At 58.6% G+C, this 18,109-nt stretch overlaps 1 protein-coding gene across 1 annotated transcript in view; it reads left to right on the top strand.

Moving 5' to 3' along the window:
- The window catches only part of SND1 (staphylococcal nuclease and tudor domain containing 1), a 490,888-nt gene that overhangs the window by 470,175 nt on the left and 2,604 nt on the right, over positions 1-18,109 (top strand). The window contains exons 18-19 of the mRNA XM_084617794.1: positions 8,480-8,621; positions 16,052-16,175. Coding sequence (XP_084473920.1) covers positions 8,480-8,621; positions 16,052-16,175 — 266 coding nt within the window. The remainder of the gene's footprint in view (positions 1-8,479; positions 8,622-16,051; positions 16,176-18,109) is intronic.

An 18,109-nucleotide genomic window follows, 5' to 3' on the forward strand; every position in this document is an offset into this window, starting at 1 on the left:
GGGCAGCTGTCTGAGCCAGAGATTGAGGGAATGCGCTGCGCTGCCAAGGCACTATTCATGCCGCAAACGAGCAGGCAGGCTCAAAAGCTGCCCAGTCAGGTGGGCTGCATACGCACGCTCTCCCGAGCCATGCCGTGCCCTACGAACGCGAAGGCCACTCACAGCACGCACCGTCTAGGTCTGCCAGGCGCGGAGCGATCCACAGCCGTGAGCTGAAAAGGGCTGATCGGGGTGGAGGAGGGTGTTCTGTGAACGGAGAGAGGAACATCCCATGGCTCGCTTGGATCCCCAAGTGCCTGCCTTGTGACGGCGGGATGCACCGGACGAGATTCTGGTACTGATGGGAAGGGGAAAGTGACATCTACGTACATAGCTTCAACCCCTCCGAAACGCCCCCTCTGCAGAACACCCAGCCCGCGCCGGGGTTCAGGGAGTGGGCAGCGAGCCTCCCACGTTCGAGGGAAGCCCCCGTGGTGCGTGGAGCCAGCTAGCCGTCTTCTAGGCTTAATTGAATGTGCTCTGTTGGGAGTGCTTTGCAAGCAGCATGCAAGGCCCCTGGGGGTCCAGCCAGCAGTCCACTTAATTCTTTCATTAATTACATCCAGGGCTGATTCAGCAGCTGGGGGAGCATGCGGGGAGCTCACATGACAGTGTGCGTACTCTGATAAGCAGGGGCCAGCGCGCCTAAGTCCCCCTTTATCCCCTCATGTGTGAGAGCTGAACTTGAGATCAAGTGACCCACAGCACAGGCTAGCTGCTGTAGGATCGCATGGGTTACCCAGAGTGCTACCACTCCCTAGCCCAGCTGGGGGAGCGGGCAGAGGTTGCTGCCTCCTGAGTGCCCCCCTGGTCCCCAGCATTGTCCGGCTGCCCCCCCTGGTTCTCAGCCCCCTGGAGAGGCTGGCAGACCTCACATGTGCTGGGAGTTCACTTGTCAGAAAGCAAACGAATGAATCCTGCACGCTGTGTCCCTGCCCTGGGCTTGCCGCCTGCGGCTTCTCTTCTCTCCATGGTGCTACATGTTCCCTATGCTTGATCTTTGTCCCTTTGCGGGGTCCCTGCAGCCACCATTGTCTGCACCCCGGCTCCAGGCTCCCGCAGCCCTGGCTGGGGCAGGCGGAGAGATGCTGAACAGTGCCCAGCAGAGTGAGCTGCTCCCCTGGCCGGGGAGGGCCGGGCCTGCTCGGTCTCTGCCCCCTTGCCTGGGTGCTTGCTGCGGGCAGACCCCGGCCCCTCTGGGCTGGCAGCGCCGGGCAGCACACACCAGTGCCACCCGGCTAAATGTGCCACTGGTGACTGACGGCAGCAGTGATTTGCAAAAGGAGCAGGAGGTGAGAGTGGAGACGGTTGATTTAGCCTGGATACCAGCAAACCCCGTGGCAGCGAGACGCTCCGGGCTTGGGCATCATCTCCCCAGGGGCTGGGAAGCCCCAATGCCCGGGACGCTTTGTAACAGGGCAAAGGGCTGGAGCGTGTGTGGGGGGAGCAGCCCTGTGCTGGCCTCCAGACCGGATGATCCTAGAGGGCTGTCCTGTTCCCTGCTGCCTTCCGCTCGCTGCAGCCCCGGCCTCTCTGCTGGGTTACAGGCTGGCCAGGATCCAGACAAGGAGCAGCTCGAGGTGCAGTGCCCAAGCACGGCAGGGGCAGAGCAGAGTCTAGCCAGCGCTCATGTCAATCTGTGTCGGCCTGGGGTGGGCATCCCGCATCGCTCCGCCCTGTCCCTGGGAGGAGAGCCGCCTTCAGGGGCAGTCCCGGTCCCACCAGCCCCAGCACAGGCACTGAGAATCCAGGTAAATCAAATCCCCAAATCGTCCAGGCCAGATCCTCAGCTGGTGGAGCCCTGCCATTGTACGCCAGCGGAAGGCCTGCCCGTCCAGGCCAATCCGGCACTGTGCTCAGCCCAGGGCCTCTGTTCCAGCCGCACTGGAGTCCCGGCAGCACCCAGGCTCTGTCCGGCTACCGTCTCAGCTCCAATTGCCCCCAGTGCCTTTCGGTCTTCTCCTTCGACACCGGCCCCTTTCCGTTCCGGCTTGGACTGCCGAGAATCCAGGCCCAGCTTGAGCCATTCCAGCCTCTGACGTGGCTACCCAGGGGCTCCACGAGCGGGCGTCTGTCCCCAGAAGCCTGTGCTCCCCGGGGCTGGGCTGAGCTTGGCAAGTGCATTCCCATGGGCTACAACGTCCCCCGTGGTTGTGCTGGGGGGGCCTCCTCCCCAACCATAGGACTGCGGTGGTGGCTGGCATTCCCATCCCATGGTGCGGCTCCCCCCCAAGGAGCCCAGGGTTCTGGCCCTCGGTAAGCACCGTAAGACCCTGCGTTGGGCTGGCATAGCCCCATGTGCCAAGGCTGGAGTCTGCATTTGGCAGCGTGCCCTGGAGAGCCCTCTCCATCACCTCCCAGCGGGATCGCGTGTCGCAGAGCCCCCTCTGCAGAGCCATGGTTACAGCCGGCATGGTGCCGGAGGGATTGGCAATGGGTGTGGCTGGTGCTGTGAGCACAAGGCCCCCCCGGCGCCAGCAGCGGTGCATGGCTGTGCCAGCCATGGGCATTGTCTAGGGCTGGGTCCCATATTGCCAGCGCCTTGGCTCTTGTCAGGGGCAGACTGTGTTTGTACTGAGCCCCCCACCCCAGCTCCTTCCCAGCGGTGACAGACTGGCCAGGCCCCCTGGTACCAAGCTGCCTCACGCAGCCATGTACAGCAGCTGTTCGGCTGCCCTTCGGGCTGCCCCTGCCGCCACAGCTGTGCATGTTGGCTTTGTGTTCCCGGGTCAGCGCTTAGAGCAGACACCAGGACTCCTGGGTTCTCTCCCACTCTGGGAGGGGAGTGGGTTCTAGTGCGTTGGGGGTGGGGCCAGGACTCCTGGGTTCCTCACTCTGGGCCAGGGCGGGGGTCTGTGGGTTGGGGGGGGGTGGAAATGGGGTCAGGACTCCTGGGTTCTAGCCCAGGGTGTGCCACTGACCCTGGGTGCGGCCTGGGCAGAGCCCTGGGCTGTGCGCTGCGGGGAGCGGTCTGGGGAGCAAGAGTCAGGCTTTGCTGTCCCCCACCTCTAGGGTTCTGCATGTGTCGTGCCCCGCGGGCAGCCCGGGCTCGGTGCCCCGCGGGCCGCCCGGGCTCGGTGTCTGTGTGCAGGGCCTCAGGCCTGGGGCAGCACAGCTCTGTCCTTGGGAGACGGCGGATGGGCTCCTCCCCCGGCCAGACAGAGCCCAATGCTGGGCGGGCGAGTGGAGCTGGGGTCCCCTGCTGCCCATGCAGTCAGGCCTGAGCTGCCGCGGCGCCAGCAGGAGATGTGGGACCCCAGGGGCTGTAGCTCCGGCAGCCCGCAGCACTCGGTTGTGATGGGCGCCAGATGCCCACGCCCCCTTCTCTGTCCTGGGAGGTGCCCGCCTGTCACCGCGGTATCTCACCAGCACTGATCACGTCGCTCCTCCAGCCTGGGTCTTGGAGCCCCTCACAACCCAGGGGCAGCTTGGAATGCCCCCCCTCTGGCCCGGGGCGGGAGGACAGGCAGTAGGTGCGGGAGGTGCTGGCTCCCCCGGCAGACCAGTGCCCTGGTTCAGGTGCCATGGACGCAAGGCCCGACTGGGTGCCCCGCTGTCAGCTCCTCCCCAGGATGGTGGCTGCCTCGGTCCGTGAGCTGGGACGTTCATGCGCCAGGGAGCCCACGTGCCGGGAGCCAACGGCTCCTGGTTCTCAGCTGCCTCCTCGCCATACGGCAGCTCCTCTTTCCCTGCTGTCACCGTGCCCCCGTGGTGTGGGTGGCAAGGGTGCGCTCTGTCCCTGCTCCCTCCTGGTTAACCCCCCTTCCCACAGACCAGTTCTCCAGGGTGCCAGGCTCCGTGTCCAGTCGGCAGCTCCCGCCACGTGACTGAGCCAGCAGCTGTCATCCGAGCCACGGAGGCCTTGAGCCTGGATCCGGCCTGGGCTGCTCATGGGAAGATGGTTGAATTAGAGGGCTTGCGAGGCATCCCCGGTTACATGGGTGGCCAGGGTCCGGCGCCTCTCTGAGCACGGCAGTGATGGGGTGACCAGGGGCTGGGTGGGGTGAGTGCAGTATGGCCACCCCGTGGTTTGGGGGTGCCTGGAGCCTTGCCGGCGGTGCCATGTTTCAGCGCCGGAGGTGGGGGACGCTGAGCCAGGGGGCTGGAAGGAGCTGAGTGAAGGGGAGTGCACAGCCCAGGGCACTGCGAGCCCGTGAGAACTCGGCCCAGGGACCCGTCCTGCCTGTGCCCAGCGGCGTCTCCCCATGGTGTCAGCGCACAGGGGCCCTGCGGTGGCTTCCAGGGGAGGGCTCCTGCCGGTGCTGGGTGGAGAGGGAGAGTTCCTCGTGCCGCGGCTGACTCAGCGAGGGGCCGTGGCAGGTCACTCCAGGCCCCGTTCTCAGAGGTGGCTGCGTGCCTAGGTACGGGCATCTCCCTCTCGGAGGGGCAGCGCTTTGGTGGCTCCAAAGAGCCCCCGTCACGGGCATGCGGCGCTCTGCAGAGCAGGTCCCGGTCCGAAGCTGGCTGTATTTCAAGGAATCCCTGTTGAGGTTACAGGGACAAACCATCCCAATGAGTCGAAAGAATAGTAAATATGGCAGGCGACCAGCTTGGCTTAATGGTGAAATCCTAGCGGATCTTAAACATAAAAAAGAAGCTTACAAGAAGTGGAAGGTTGGACATATGACCAGGGAAGAGTATAAAAATAATGCTCGGGCATGTAGGAATGAAATCAGGAGGGCCAAATCGCACCTGGAGCTGCAGCTAGCCAGAGATGTCAAGAGTAACAAGAAGGGTTTCTTCAGGTATGTTGGCAACAAGAAGAAAGCCAAGGAAAGTGTGGGCCCCTTACTGAATGAGGGAGGCAACCTAGTGACAGAGGATGTGGAACAAGCTAATGTACTCGATGCTTTTTTTGCCTCTGTTTTCACTAACAAGGTCAGCTCCCAGACTGCTGCGCTGGGCATCACAACATGGGGAAGAGATGGCCAGCCCTCTGTGGAGATAGAGGTGGTTAGGGACTATTTAGAAAAGCTGGACGTGCACAAGTCCATGGGGCCGGACGACTTGCATCCGAGAGTGCTGAAGGAATTGGCGGCTGTGATTGCAGAGCCATTGGCCATTATCTTTGAAAACTCGTGGCGAACCGGGGAAGTCCCGGATGACTGGAAAAAGGCTAATGTAGTGCCCATCTTTAAAAAAGGGAAGAAGGAAGATCCTGGGAACTACAGGCCAGTCAGCCTCACCTCAGTCCCTGGAAAAATCATGGAGCAGGTCCTCAAAGAATCAATCCTGAAGCACTTGCATGAGAGGAAAGTGATCAGGAACAGCCAGCATGGATTCACCAAGGGAAGGTCATGCCTGACTAATCTAATCGCCTTTTATGATGAGATTACTGGTTCTGTGGATGAAGGGAAAGCAGTGGATATATTGTTTCTTGACTTTAGCAAAGCTTTTGACACGGTCCCCCACAGTATTCTTGTCAGCAAGTTAAGGAAGTATGGGCTGGATGAATGCACTATAAGGTGGGTAGAAAGCTGGCTAGATTGTCGGGCTCAACGGGTAGTGATCAATGGCTTCATGTCTAGTTGGCAGCCGGTGTCAAGTGGAGTGCCCCAAGGGTCGGTCCTGGGGCCGGTTTTGTTCAATATCTTCATAAATGATCTGGAGGATGGTGTGGATTGCACTCTCAGCAAATTTGCGGATGATACTAAACTGGGAGGAGTGGTAGATACGCTGGAGGGGAGGGATAGGATACAGAGGGACCTAGACAAATTGGAGGATTGGGCCAAAAGAAATCTGATGAGGTTCAATAAGGATAAGTGCAGGGTCCTGCACTTAGGACGGAAGAACCCAATGCACCGCTACAGACTAGGGACCGAATGGCTAGGCAGCAGTTCTGCGGAAAAGGATCTAGGGGTGACAGTGGGCGAGAAGCTGGATATGAGTCAGCAGTGTGCCCTTGTTGCCTAGAAGGCCAATGGCATTTTGGGATGTATAAGTAGGGGCATAGCGAGCAGATCGAGGGACGTGATCGTTCCTCTCTATTCGACATTGGTGAGGCCTCATCTGGAGTACTGTGTCCAGTTTTGGGCCCCACACTACAAGAAGGATGTGGATAAATTGGAGAGAGTCCAGCAAAGGGCAACAAAAATGATTAGGGGACTGGAACACATGACTTATGAGGAGAGGCTGAGGGAGCTGGGATTGTTTAGCCTGCAGAAGAGAAGAATGAGGGGGGATTTGATAGCTGCTTTCAACTACCTGAAAGGGGGTTCCAAAGAGGATGGCTCTAGACTGTTCTCAATGGTAGCAGATGACAGAACGAGGAGTAATGGTCTCAAGTTGCAGTTGGGGAGGTTTAGATTGGATATTAGGAAAAACTTTTTCACTAGGAGGGTGGTGAAACACTGGAATGCGTTACCTAGGGAGGTGGTAGAATCTCCTTCCTTAGAGGTTTTTAAGGTCAGGCTTGACAAAGCCCTGGCTGGGATGATTTAACTGGGAATTGGTCCTGCTTCGAGCAGGGGGTTGGACTAGATGACCTTCTGGGGTCCCTTCCAACCCTGATATTCTATGATTCTATGAAGCAGGCGCCTCGTCTGCCTGGCTGCTCCCCTGCCCCAACACTGGTGTCTGAGGGGGGCCGCGCCAGCCATGCCCTTTCCGTGGCCCCAGGTGGCACCCTGGGCTGCAGCTCGCTCGCTGGTCTTCTTGCTTTGCCCGAGCCTGGTCTCTGGTGTCCATGGCGTGCCCCCAGCCTGTGCGGAGCTGTCTGGGCTGGCCAGTGGTCTGCCAGGGGTGAGAAAGGTCAGTCCATGGGTCAGGTTGATCCATTCTTGTTGCTCCGGCTGGTTCTGATCCGATCCTTCCTCCTCACTGCCGTGAGCCGGGGCAGCTCCATCCAACTTGGCCGTGCCGGTAACCCAGCTGCATGGCCTGCAGGCTCTGGGTGCCCCCTCCGTCCAGGGCTGGGGACTCACCCGCTCTCTGCAGGGAGCCAGCCTGTGCCGTTCCCGAGGGCAACTGGATGTGGGGCCAGGATAGCTGGGGTCTGCTCCCCGGCAGCTGCTCCCTCATCTCAGCCCCCGACCCTGTCTGCTGCGTAGACGAGCGTGGGGGGGTTTCTGCTCCCCGTGGCAGCAGGGGTGTGTGCGTTCTGCTGCGCCCGCAAACTCGGCTGGCCTGTGTCGCTGGCCGCCTGTGACAGACCCCGCTGCTCGTTCAGCCTCCGAGCGACTGGATTGGACTTGACACGCTGTCACGTCCAATCAGCGTCCCAGCCCGTTCCTGCCATCCTGAACGCCGGGGTGATGGCTCCGCTCAGCGCAGGGCTAGGGGAGCGCCAGGCGGGGCGAGGAGAGGTCACCGCTCGACAGCTGCGCCCTTCCCAGGACGTGGGCATGGGCCGGGCTGGCTGGGCACTGCCCCTTGCAGGGCACCTGAGCCACACTGGCTCCAGCCGGGGTTGGTAGGGTGGTACTGCCATTCCGGCATCTCCCAGCTGCCTGGCCATGCCCTGGGGCCCGTGCTGCGCCCTGTCTATCTGGTCTGTGCTACCCCAGGGTCCTTCCCCCTCCCGGTGGCTCCAGGGCATGGGCTGCTGCATCTGGTGTGAATCCAGAGTCACCCAGGAGCAGGTGGTGAAGCCGGAGCAGAGTCTGGCCCGGAGAAAGGGAGCTTTGGATGATTAATAACACACCGGTGCTAGGAGCCCTCCCCTCTGAGCTCCCCGGGCGGCCCTGAGGCTGCCAGTTCCTGTACGGTCCCGAGCATGCACCAACGTTGGTCCGGTTGGCCCCCGGCCAGGGACGGCCCCAATCTTTTTGGGGGGAGTGCGTTGGGTTTGGGTTAATAGACAGGCGGGCCTCTCCACACACGGGGCTGCAGCGTCAAAGGCCTGGACACCTGGCGGGCTGCAGGATGGGCCCATCAGCTCTGGGAAAATCTGGTGCCAGAAATAAGATAGGACCCCAGCCTGGAGAGGTGGCTGAGTCCGTAGCAGGCAGGGCTGTGTCTCCCAGTATCTGGGCCCTGCCCTGCTGGGGAATGAACCCGCACCTAGTGCCAGCGGGGTGGGGAGCAAGTTGGCCGTGCTGGTTGTGGCTGGCTCCCTTCCCTGCACCAGCTCTCCAGGTGCCCACTGGGGTCTAGTGGTTAGACGAGAGGCCTGGGAGTCAGGACTCCTGGGTTCAGTTCCTGGTGCTGCTGCAGGAGTGCTCTGTGCCTGTGGAGAGAGCCCTTCACCCACCCTGTGCCTCAGTTTCCCCACCTAGAACACAGTGGGGTCCCAGGCAGGGCTGTTGCATAGCTGTGTGGGGAGCCCCATGGGACTCCAGCGGTGCCAGCCCTGGGCTCCCGGGAGCAGAGGCTGCACCGTGCACTGGGTCAGCGCTGGGCCGGGGGGTCCCGTGGAGAACAACTCGGGTTGACACCCTGATCCCATTTCAGTGCCCCTCGCCCGCTCCGTCTCTCAGCCCCAGTCTCCTCTCCCCGGCAGGTCTGGTCCCAGTATGAGGAGGCGCCGGCGGAGGAGATGATGCCAGTGCTGGAGGAGAAGGCGCGAACCACCAGCTACAAGCCTGTCTTCGTGACGGAGATCACCGACGAGCTGCACTTCTACGTGCAGGACGTGGAGACAGGTGCGGGGCGGCTCCCGAGCCCAGCCTTGGGGCATGGGGGGCGATCGTGTAACCGCAGTGGGGTGGGACAAGGCTGCGGGGAGACCCATTCCCCAGTGGGGCAGGATTGCCCCCACTCCCCTCTCCTTCCTCTGGGGCCTGTGGGCAGCTGTTCCCATCTGGCTGGGAGCTGCGAGCTCAGGGACCAGCCATGAGGAATCAGAGCTGAGTCACAGAGGGCCCGTCCCCCCCGGCATCTCCACTGCTCCCTGCCCAGCTGGGCCGGGTGAGGCCATGTGGCCAGCAGGGTGTGGGCAGCACCAGGCCCTCAGTAACGAGTGGAGCCGCCGAGCGAGGCCTGGATGGGGGCCTCTCCCCACGCTCATGCCCGTAGCTGCACCAGCTCCTCTTGCAGCTTGGCCCGCCTGGGCACTGGCTACATGAGGGGCCGTGCAGCAGAGCCGGGGAGGGCCATGGGGCAGGACAGGCTCATGGGGAGGGTGGGTGATGGGGTTGGGGCCACGGGGAGCAGCTCGGCTACTTCCCCTCCTCTGGCCAGCGGGGGCGAGGCTCCAGCTCCCCAGAAGCTGCCCGGTCTGTCCAGCCATCTCCCTGCAGCCTGGGTGCTGCCGCTCTGCTTCCTCCATACCGCTATTCCTCCCCCGCCCTGTTTAATTACAAGGTGATGATGGTAGGGAGCCCGGGGCTGGCCTGGCGCAGCAATGGAGCCCTGCAGTGCCACCCCAATACTCACTGAATAGATGCCAGGCCCAGCCCTGCGAGAGGTGTGCTCGCCCCCTGGCAGAGCTGGGAATAGAACCCAGGAGTCCTGACTCCCAGACTTCCCTGCTGTAACCACTAGACCCCACTTCCCTCCCAAAGCCAGGAACCAGAACCCAGGAGGGGGGTGTCACGCAGTCCCGGGGCGATGCTCTGGAACTGCTCCCTACGAAGCCAGGCAGGACTCGGGTGAAGTCTCCTCTCTGTGAGCAGCCTGTCTGCAGGACACACAGCTCACACAGCTTCCCCCTTCCTGGGTCTGACCTTGGAGCATTCAGCCTTCTCTGCCCCTCCGCGCGCTTCCCACAGCGAGTCCGCCCAGGCGGAGTCCTGGGGAAGCCAGAGGGTCCTGCCCCACAACTCCATAGACAGGACTCTTAGCCAGCCAGTAAAACAGAGGTTTATTAGACTACAGGAACATGGTCTAAAACAGAAGTTGTAGGTGCAGAGAACAGGACCCCTCAGCTGGGTCCATTTTGGGGGGCAGTGAGTCTGCACTTCACTCCTCGTCCCCAGCCAGCCCCAAACTGACTCTCCCTCCAGCCCCCCCTCCTCTGGGCTTTGTCCCTTTCTTGGGCCAGGAGGTCACCGGATCCCTTTGTTCTCCAACCCTTTAGCTCTCACCTTGCAGGGGGGAAGGACCAGGCCACCAGGTGCCAGGAAACAGGGTATTGGCCATTCTCTGTGTCCAGACCCCTGCACACACCTAATGTAATGATCATACACCCTTATCCCACCACCTAGATATTTAAGAACTGCCTAGGGGAAACTGAGGCACCCGCACAATATTCAGAGGAAACATTAAGAACAGTCCCTCTTCGTCACAGGGGGGTGGGAGTGACACCCAGCCCTGCTCCACCCCCAGCCCAGCTTTGGCCCACAGCTGCAGCTCTGCTCCCGGTGCCCCCAGCCCCAGCCTCGCACCGACTGCAGATCCACTCCCCGCCACAGCCCTGCCCACAGCCACGGCTCCGTTCCTGGTCCCAGCCTTGAACCAGACCATGGCTCCATTCCTGGCCCCAGACCCACCCCCAGCTGCAGCCCCAGCCTCGGCCCCCTTACCTCTGTCTGCACCTTCTTCCCCTCCCGAGCCATGTCCCTGCTCCTGGCTCCCAAGAGGGTGGGGGGGTGCGGACAAGGGTAAAGCGGGGCGTGACCGTGAAAAGTTTGGGGAGCGCTGGATTAAAGACTTTGAAACCTGCCTTGGAGTGAGAGGCTTGAGCTCAGGCTGTTCAGCATCACAGAGACGCGGCGAAGGGGTGACCTGATCCCAGTCTGTCGGCACCTACCTGGGGATAGGTATTTGCTCAGGGGCTCGTCGGCTTAGCAGAAGGAGGTCGAACGCGATCCCAGGGCGGGAAGCTGCAGCAAGACCAATTTAGGCGGTTGAACGGGGAGGGTAAATAATCAGTGGAATACTGTACCGAGGCTCGGGGGGCATTATTTGGAAACGAAGGGTGGCTCTGCTCTGGTTCGGGGTAGTGCCATGCCTGCGTCATGCGTCAGACAGGAGGGTCTGGCCCTGTAAGGAGCCGCCGCGGCATCGGTGCAAAGCAGCCTGGGGCCGGGGTTACCGGGGGCACCGCGAGCTCCGCCGCGTGGCTGTCTGCAGTGTGTTTGTGTTTGGTGCTGGGTGCTGAGCTTGTGTCTGTCTGTCCGAAGGACCGTGTGCTGTGGCCGGCAGTTGGAAGCTGTGAGCTTCTAAACAAGGTTTGAAATCTAGACGCCTCTGTTCATTGGCTGAGCCTTAGTCGGGGGCGGGGCTATCAAGGAGGCCGGGCTTTATAAAGCAGTGAGCGTGCGACCAGGGGCCGCTAACAGGGAGTTTCGAGAGGGAGTTTGGCAGGGGAGTGGGAAGGGGGTGAGGTACACTTGCCATTCTTTAAAACCTTTACACTAAATTATAATCAAAACTTCTTGATTTAAACCAAAACCCTATCATTAACCCAGGCAGCTGTAGGAGAGAATGCAGGCAGAAGCCCAGCAGCCGAGTGGGGGCTCTCCTGTTCATTGTACTCAGTGTAGCATGTGTGCTTACCTGCCCGGTGGGCGGGTGGCGTATGTGTGCATTTGGTGCAAGGAGCTCCTGGCCCTCAGAGACCATGTACAGGCTTTGGGGCCACGGTGGCGGAACTGGAGGGGCTAAGAGAGGCAGAGAAGTAAGTTGATGAGGCTTTCCAGGACACACTAGATTTGTCCCACCTCCGGTCAGACAGCCCCTGCGCTGTTAAGGAGGATGAAAGGCTCAGAGAATGAGAGCAGTTAACGGGAACAGAGGGAAACCTTCCCATAGTTGGGACCCCCCTTCCAGATGATGATGGGGTATCCTCTCGCACTGAGGTTACCTCTCCGGGGGAGGGAACTCCAGTCATTAGGAGAAGGCAGGTGTTAGTAATGGGAGATTGGATCATTAGAAACATAGAGAGCTGGGTTTGTGATGACCGGGAGAACCGTATGGTGACTTGCCTGCCTGGTGCGAAGGTTGCAGATCTCTCAAGGTATCTAGATAGGCTTATGTGGAGCGCTGGGGAGGAGCCAGTGGTCATGGCACATGTAGGTACCAGTGACGTAGGGAAGGGTAGGAGAGACGACCTGGAGGCCAAATTTAGGCTGCTAGGAAAGAGACTGAAATCCAGGCCCTCTAGGGTGGCGTTCTCAGAAATGCTTCCAGTTCCAGGCGCAGGGCCAGGTGGGCAGGCAGAGCTTCAGAGTCGCAATGTGTGGATGAGACGATGGTGTCGGGAGGAGGAGTTTAGATTTATTAGGAACTGGGGGAACTTTTGGGATGGGGAAGCCTATACAGGAAGGATGGGCTCCACCTAAACCAGAGTGGATCCAGGCTGCTGCTGGCACTAAACATTACAAAGATTGCAGAGCTGTTTTTAAACTAAGAGATGGGGGAAAGCCGATGGCTGCAGAGGTGCACGTGGATCAGACAGAGACTTCTCTTAGAGGAGAGTCTATTGATAGAGATTCTCTAGGGGTTAGTCAGGAGGAGAGGATGGAAGAGGACAAAGTATGGGCCAGATGAGACGAGAAACATTCACACAAAGAATCTGACACATCAGAAAAGGGCAGACAGATAAACAGTGACAAGTTTTTAAAGTGCTTGTACACAAATGCTAGAAGTCTAAATAATAAGATGGGTGAACTAGACTGCCTCGTGTTAATCATAGAGTCATAGAATAATCAGGGTTGGAAGGGACCTCAGGAGGTCATCTAGTCCAAGCCCCTGCTCAAAGCAGGACCAGTCCCCAACTAAATCATCCCAGCCAGGGCTTTGTCAAGCCTGATCTTAAAAATCTCTAAGGAAGGAGAATCCACCACCTCCCTAGGTAACACATTCCAGTGTTTCACCACCCTCCTAGTGAAAAAATTTTTCCTAAATCCAACCTAAACCTCCCCCACTGCAACTTGAGACCATTACTCCTCGTTCTGTCATCTGCCACCACTGAGAACAGTCTAGATCCATCCTCTTTGGAACCCCCTTTCAGGTAGTTGAAAGCAGCTATCAAATCCCCCCTCATTCTTCTCTTCCGCAGACTAAACAATCCCAGTTCCCTCAGCCTCTCCTCATAACTCATGTGTTCCAGCCCCCGAATCATTTTTGTTGCCCTCCGCTGGACGCTTTCCAATTTTTCCACATCCTTCTTGTAGTGTGGGGCCCAAAACTGGACACAGTACTCCAGATGAGGCCTTGCCAATGTCGAATAAAGGGGAATGATCACGTCCCTCCATCTGCTGGCAGTGCACCTACTTATACATCCCAAAATGCCATTGGCCTTCTTGGCAACAAGGGCACACTGTTGACTCATATCCAGCTTCTCGTCCACTGTAACCCCTAGGTCCTTTCTGCAGAACTGCTGCCGAGCCATTTGGTCCCTAGTATGTAGCGGTGCATGGGATTCTTCTGTCCTAAGTGCAGGACTCTGATGAGGTTCAACAAGGACAAGTGCAGATTTCTTTTGGCCCAATCCTCCAATTTGTCTAGGTCCCTCTGTATCCTATCCCTCCCCTCCAGCGTATCTACCTCTCCTCCCAGTTTAGTGTCATCTGAAAACTTGCTGAGGGTGCAATCCACACCATCCTCCAGATCATTAATGAAGATATTGAACAAAACCAGCCCCAGGATCAACCCTTGGGGCACTCCACTTTATACCAGCTGCCAGCTAGACATGGAGCCATTGATCATTACCCATTGAGCCCGACAATCTAGCCAGCTTTCTATCCACCTTATAGTCCATTCATCCAGCCCATACTTCTTTAACTTGCTGGCAAGAATACCGTGGGAGACAGTGTCAAAAGCTTTGCTGAAGTCAAGGGACAACCCGTCCACTGCTTTCCCCTCATCCACAGAGCCAGTTATCTCGTCATAGAAGGCAATTAGATTAATCAGGCATGACTTGCCCTTGGTGAATCCATGCTGACTGTTCCTGATCACTGTCCTCTCCTCTAAGTGCTTCAGAATTGATTCCTTGAGGACCTGCTCCAGGATTTTTCCAGGGATTGAGGTGAGGCTGACTGGCCTGTAGTTCCCCAGATCCTCCTCCTTCCCTTTTTTAAAGATGGGCACTACATTAACCTTTTTCCAGTCGTCTGGGACCTTTCCGATCGCCATGAGTTTTCAAAGATAATGGCCAATGGCTCTGCAATCACATCCGCCAACTCCTTTAGCACTCTCGGATGCAGTGCATCCGGCTCCATGGACTTGTGCTCGTCCAGCTTTTCTAAATAGTCCCGAACCACTTCTTTCTCCACAGAGGGCTGGTCACCTCCTCCCCATGCTGTGCTGCCCAGTGCAGCCATCTGGGAGCTGACCTTGTTCGTGAAGACAGAGGCAAAAAAAGCATTGAGTACATTAGCTTTTTTCACATCCTTTGCACTAGGTTGCCTCCCCCATTCAGTAAGTTGCTAACATACCTGAAGAAACCCTTCTTGTTACTCTTAACATCTCTTGCTAGCTGCAACTCCAGGTGTGATTTGGGCTTCCTGATTTCACTCCCGCATGCCTGAGCAATATTTTTATACTCCTCCCTGGTCATTAACCTTGCTGGTTAAAGGAGGATATTGATATAACAGGCGTCACATAAACCTGGTGGAGTGAGGACAATCAATGGGACACAATCATTCTGGGGTACAAAATATATCGGAAGGACAGAACAGGTCATGCGGGGGGGGGGCACTATATGTGAAAAAAAATGTAGAATCAAATGAAATAAAAATCTTAAATGAATCCACATGTAATTGGTTGGTTTCTAAGGTGCCACAAGTACTCCTTTTCTTTCTCTATGGATTTCCAGAAAGCCTTTGACAAGGTCTCTTACCAAAGGCTCTTACGTAAATTAAGTTGTCATGGGATAAGAGGGAAGATCCTTTCATGGATTGAGACCTGGTTAAAAGACAGGGAACAAAGGTTAGGAATAAATGGTAAATTTTCAGAATGGAGAGGGGTAACTAGTGGTGTTCCCCAAGGGTCAGTCCTAGGACCAATCCTATTCAACCTATTCATAAATGATCTGGAGAAAGGGGTAAACACTGAGGTGGCAAAGTTTGCAGATGATACTAAACTGCTCAAGATAGTTAAGACCAAAGCAGACTGTGAAAAACTTCAAAAAGATCTCACAAAACTAAGTGATTGGGCAACAAAATGGCAAATGAAATTTAATGGGGATAAATGTAAAGTCAAGCACATTGGGAAAAATAACCCCAACTGTACATACAATATGACGGGGAGCTAATTTAGCTACAGCTGATCAGGAGAAAGATCTTGGAGTCATCGTGGATAGTTCTCTGAAGACGTCCACGCAGTGTGCAGCAGCCGTCCAAAAAGCAAACGGGATGTTAGGAATCATTAAAAAAGGGATAGAGAATAAGACGGAGAATATCTTATTGCCCTTATATAAATCCATGGTACGCCCACATCTTGAATACTGCATAGAGATGGGGTCTCCTCATCCCCAAAAAGATAGACTGGCATCAGAAAAGGGCAACTAAAATGATTCGGGGTTTGGAACGGGTCCCCTCTGAGGAGAGATTAAAGAGGTGAGGACTTTTCAGCTTGGAAAAGAGGAGACGAAGGGGGGGTATGATAGAGGTCCACAAAATCATGAGTGGTGTGGAGAAAGTGAATAAGGAAAAGTCATTTACTTGTTCCCATAACACAAGAACGAGGGGCCACCAAATGAAATTAATGGGTAACAGGTTTAAAACAAATAAAAGGAAGTTCTTCTTCACTCAGCGCACAGTCAACCTGTGGAACTCCTTGCCTGAGGAGGTTGTGAAGGCTAGGACTATAACGGGGTTTAAAAGAGAACTGGATAAATTCATGGAGGTTAAGTGCATTAATGGCTATTAGCCAGGATAGGTAAGAAATGGTGTCCCTAGCGTCTGTTTGTCAGAGGGTGGAGAGGGATGGCAGGAGAGAGATCACTAGATCATTACCTGTTAGGTTCACTCCCTCTGGGGCACCTGGCATTGGCCACTGTCAGTAGACAGGATACCGGGCTGGATGGACCTTTGGTCTGACCCAGTCTGGCCATTCTTACGTTCTTATGTTATGTTCTAATTAAACCCAGCCAGGCCGCTCGCTCTGCACTTAGTGCCCAGGCAGCCTGGCCCTTGGACTGGCTCTGACAGGTGCCCCCTGCCTGACCAGGTCTCTCCCCCTGCAGGGACCCAGCTGGAGAAGCTGATGGAGAATATGAGAAGCGAGATCGCCAGCCACCCGCCCGTGGAAGGGTCCTACATGCCGCGCCGCGGGGACTACTGCATCGCTAAGTTTGTGGATGGGGAATGGTGAGCCACGGAGCTGCCCTCACAGCAGTCCCTGGGCCGGGCACGGAGCCACGTGGCCAGCTGGGGGGCGTCCTCTCCCCATGGACGTGGGGGCAGGGCTCTGGCTGCAGCGCCGCTGGGCATGCGCTGGATACACCAGCTCCTGCTGAATGCCATGCCTGAGAATAGTGCCCCGGGAGCCAGGGCTGGGCCTTAGCCCAGGAGGGGGTGCTGGCTCAGTGCAGTAATACGGGGCGGGGTGGACACAGGAGGAGGGCTGTCCCCATCCCAGCCGTGTCTGTTCACCCTGCAGCCTCCCAGGGCAGGATGGGAGGGTTCGGGAACCGCTGGCCCCAGGCCCAGCAGGGGGATCGCTGGCAGGCAAGAGCCAGGGCAGCTCGGGGACGGGGGGAGGGTAGAACTGAACTGGTGCCAAGAATGCCTGTGGTGGGGGTCGCACCTCTCTGAGTGGGGAGGAGAGACCTCACACCAGCTTTCTCTGTGGGGTGTCAGTGGAATCCAGGTCACAGCGAGCAGCCACAGCCAGTCATGCCCAGCAGAGCCAGCCCGGGGCCCACGTCCCTGAGATGAGCAGGCTCTCAGTGCACACACACCTCTGCCCCCAGGAATGGTGCCCTCTCCAACCCTGGGGCCAGGCTGGTTGCCGTGGCTGGGAGGGGACCTGGCCCTGAGTGGCACCACCAGACACTGCCCTGCCCCGGCGTGGCACGGCCATAGAGTTCGCTGGTGATGGGACCCTCCTCCATGCTGCAGGGAGAAGCCACCTTCAACCTGGCTGCTAGGCTGCTCCCACCCCCTCCGGGGGCCGCAAGCCCCGACCCACCCTCCTGCTGCTGTGGGGAACAGACAGATGGGAAACGCAGCCCCCGAGTGTGCTGGGCAGCTGGGGGAGGCGGGGAGCTTGCCAGCACCTGGGCAGCTGTGAGTGGCGTTGACGTTGCTGATGCTGTGGGACAGCTGTGTTCACACCTCGGCACTGCGGGTCCCAGCCAGCTGCACCCCCGCCCCATGCGGCGGAGCACGAGCCGGGGGGGCGCTCAGCTGTGCCTTGGTCTGAACCCCCAGCAGCGGCATCTCTGCTCCAACCTGCCTTACCCTCCTCGCCCCCCGCTCCAGCAGGGCAGCCCCCATTCTATCTGCACTGGCTCCTGCAGCCCCCTCTGGCGGGCATCGCCCCCTGCTGGGCGCTGAGCAAAGCTGGGGCCTCGGCAGGGGCTCGGGTGGAGGCTGCTGTTTGCTCTCACACCCAGGGAAGGCCAGTGGGGGTTCCCTCTGGCAGGCCCAGGCCTCCGCCTGGTGAGGAGGGGGCGCTCAGTGAGGGGCTCTGCGCCTGCCCCCCTGGAATCAGCTGCTGCTCCGGAGGCCTGCACTGGGGTGCAGATCTCTCCCGGGGGGCTCTGTGCAGGGACTCCGTGCCCGGCTCCCGGAGAGCCACGCGGGGCGCGCCAGGCCCAGCACACAGTCAGTGGCTGCCAGGCTCTCGGTTCTGTCTCCCGCTGCCTCGGTGGGAAGAAGCCTGGCTCTGTGGTAGGGCAAAGCTGAGGTGTCTGTCCCACCATTGGCGTCTCTGTCGGTGCAAAGCCCCAGCCGGATCTGCCGGCTAATTACCTCCATGGCGAGCGTGTTGGTTTAAGCAGCGCACATCAATCTGTTCATTAGTCGCGGTGCTTTATGCTCCAAGGGCCCATTAATCTGTTCCTCCCCTCTCGGCTGCTGGGCTGGCTGCTCATCTGGGCGTGGAGCCTGGCCAGGGGGCAGGTACAGCAGGGGAGGGGCAGCACTGGGGGGTCTGAGCAGGGCTGGGTTCGGGCTGGACCTCCGGAGCCCACTGGGGGGTCTGTCTAGGGGGCTCTCTGCCCCAGTCGGTCTCTCTCTCGGTCCCGTCGGCCTGGTCCTGTCTGTTGCGTGGCTGGGGCGCGTGGGGCTAGTTCTCA

The sequence above is a fragment of the Lepidochelys olivacea genome, assembly GCF_965140295.1.
Source record: "Lepidochelys olivacea isolate rLepOli2 genome assembly, chromosome: 1".
NCBI classification, from domain to species: domain Eukaryota; kingdom Metazoa; phylum Chordata; order Testudines; family Cheloniidae; genus Lepidochelys; species Lepidochelys olivacea.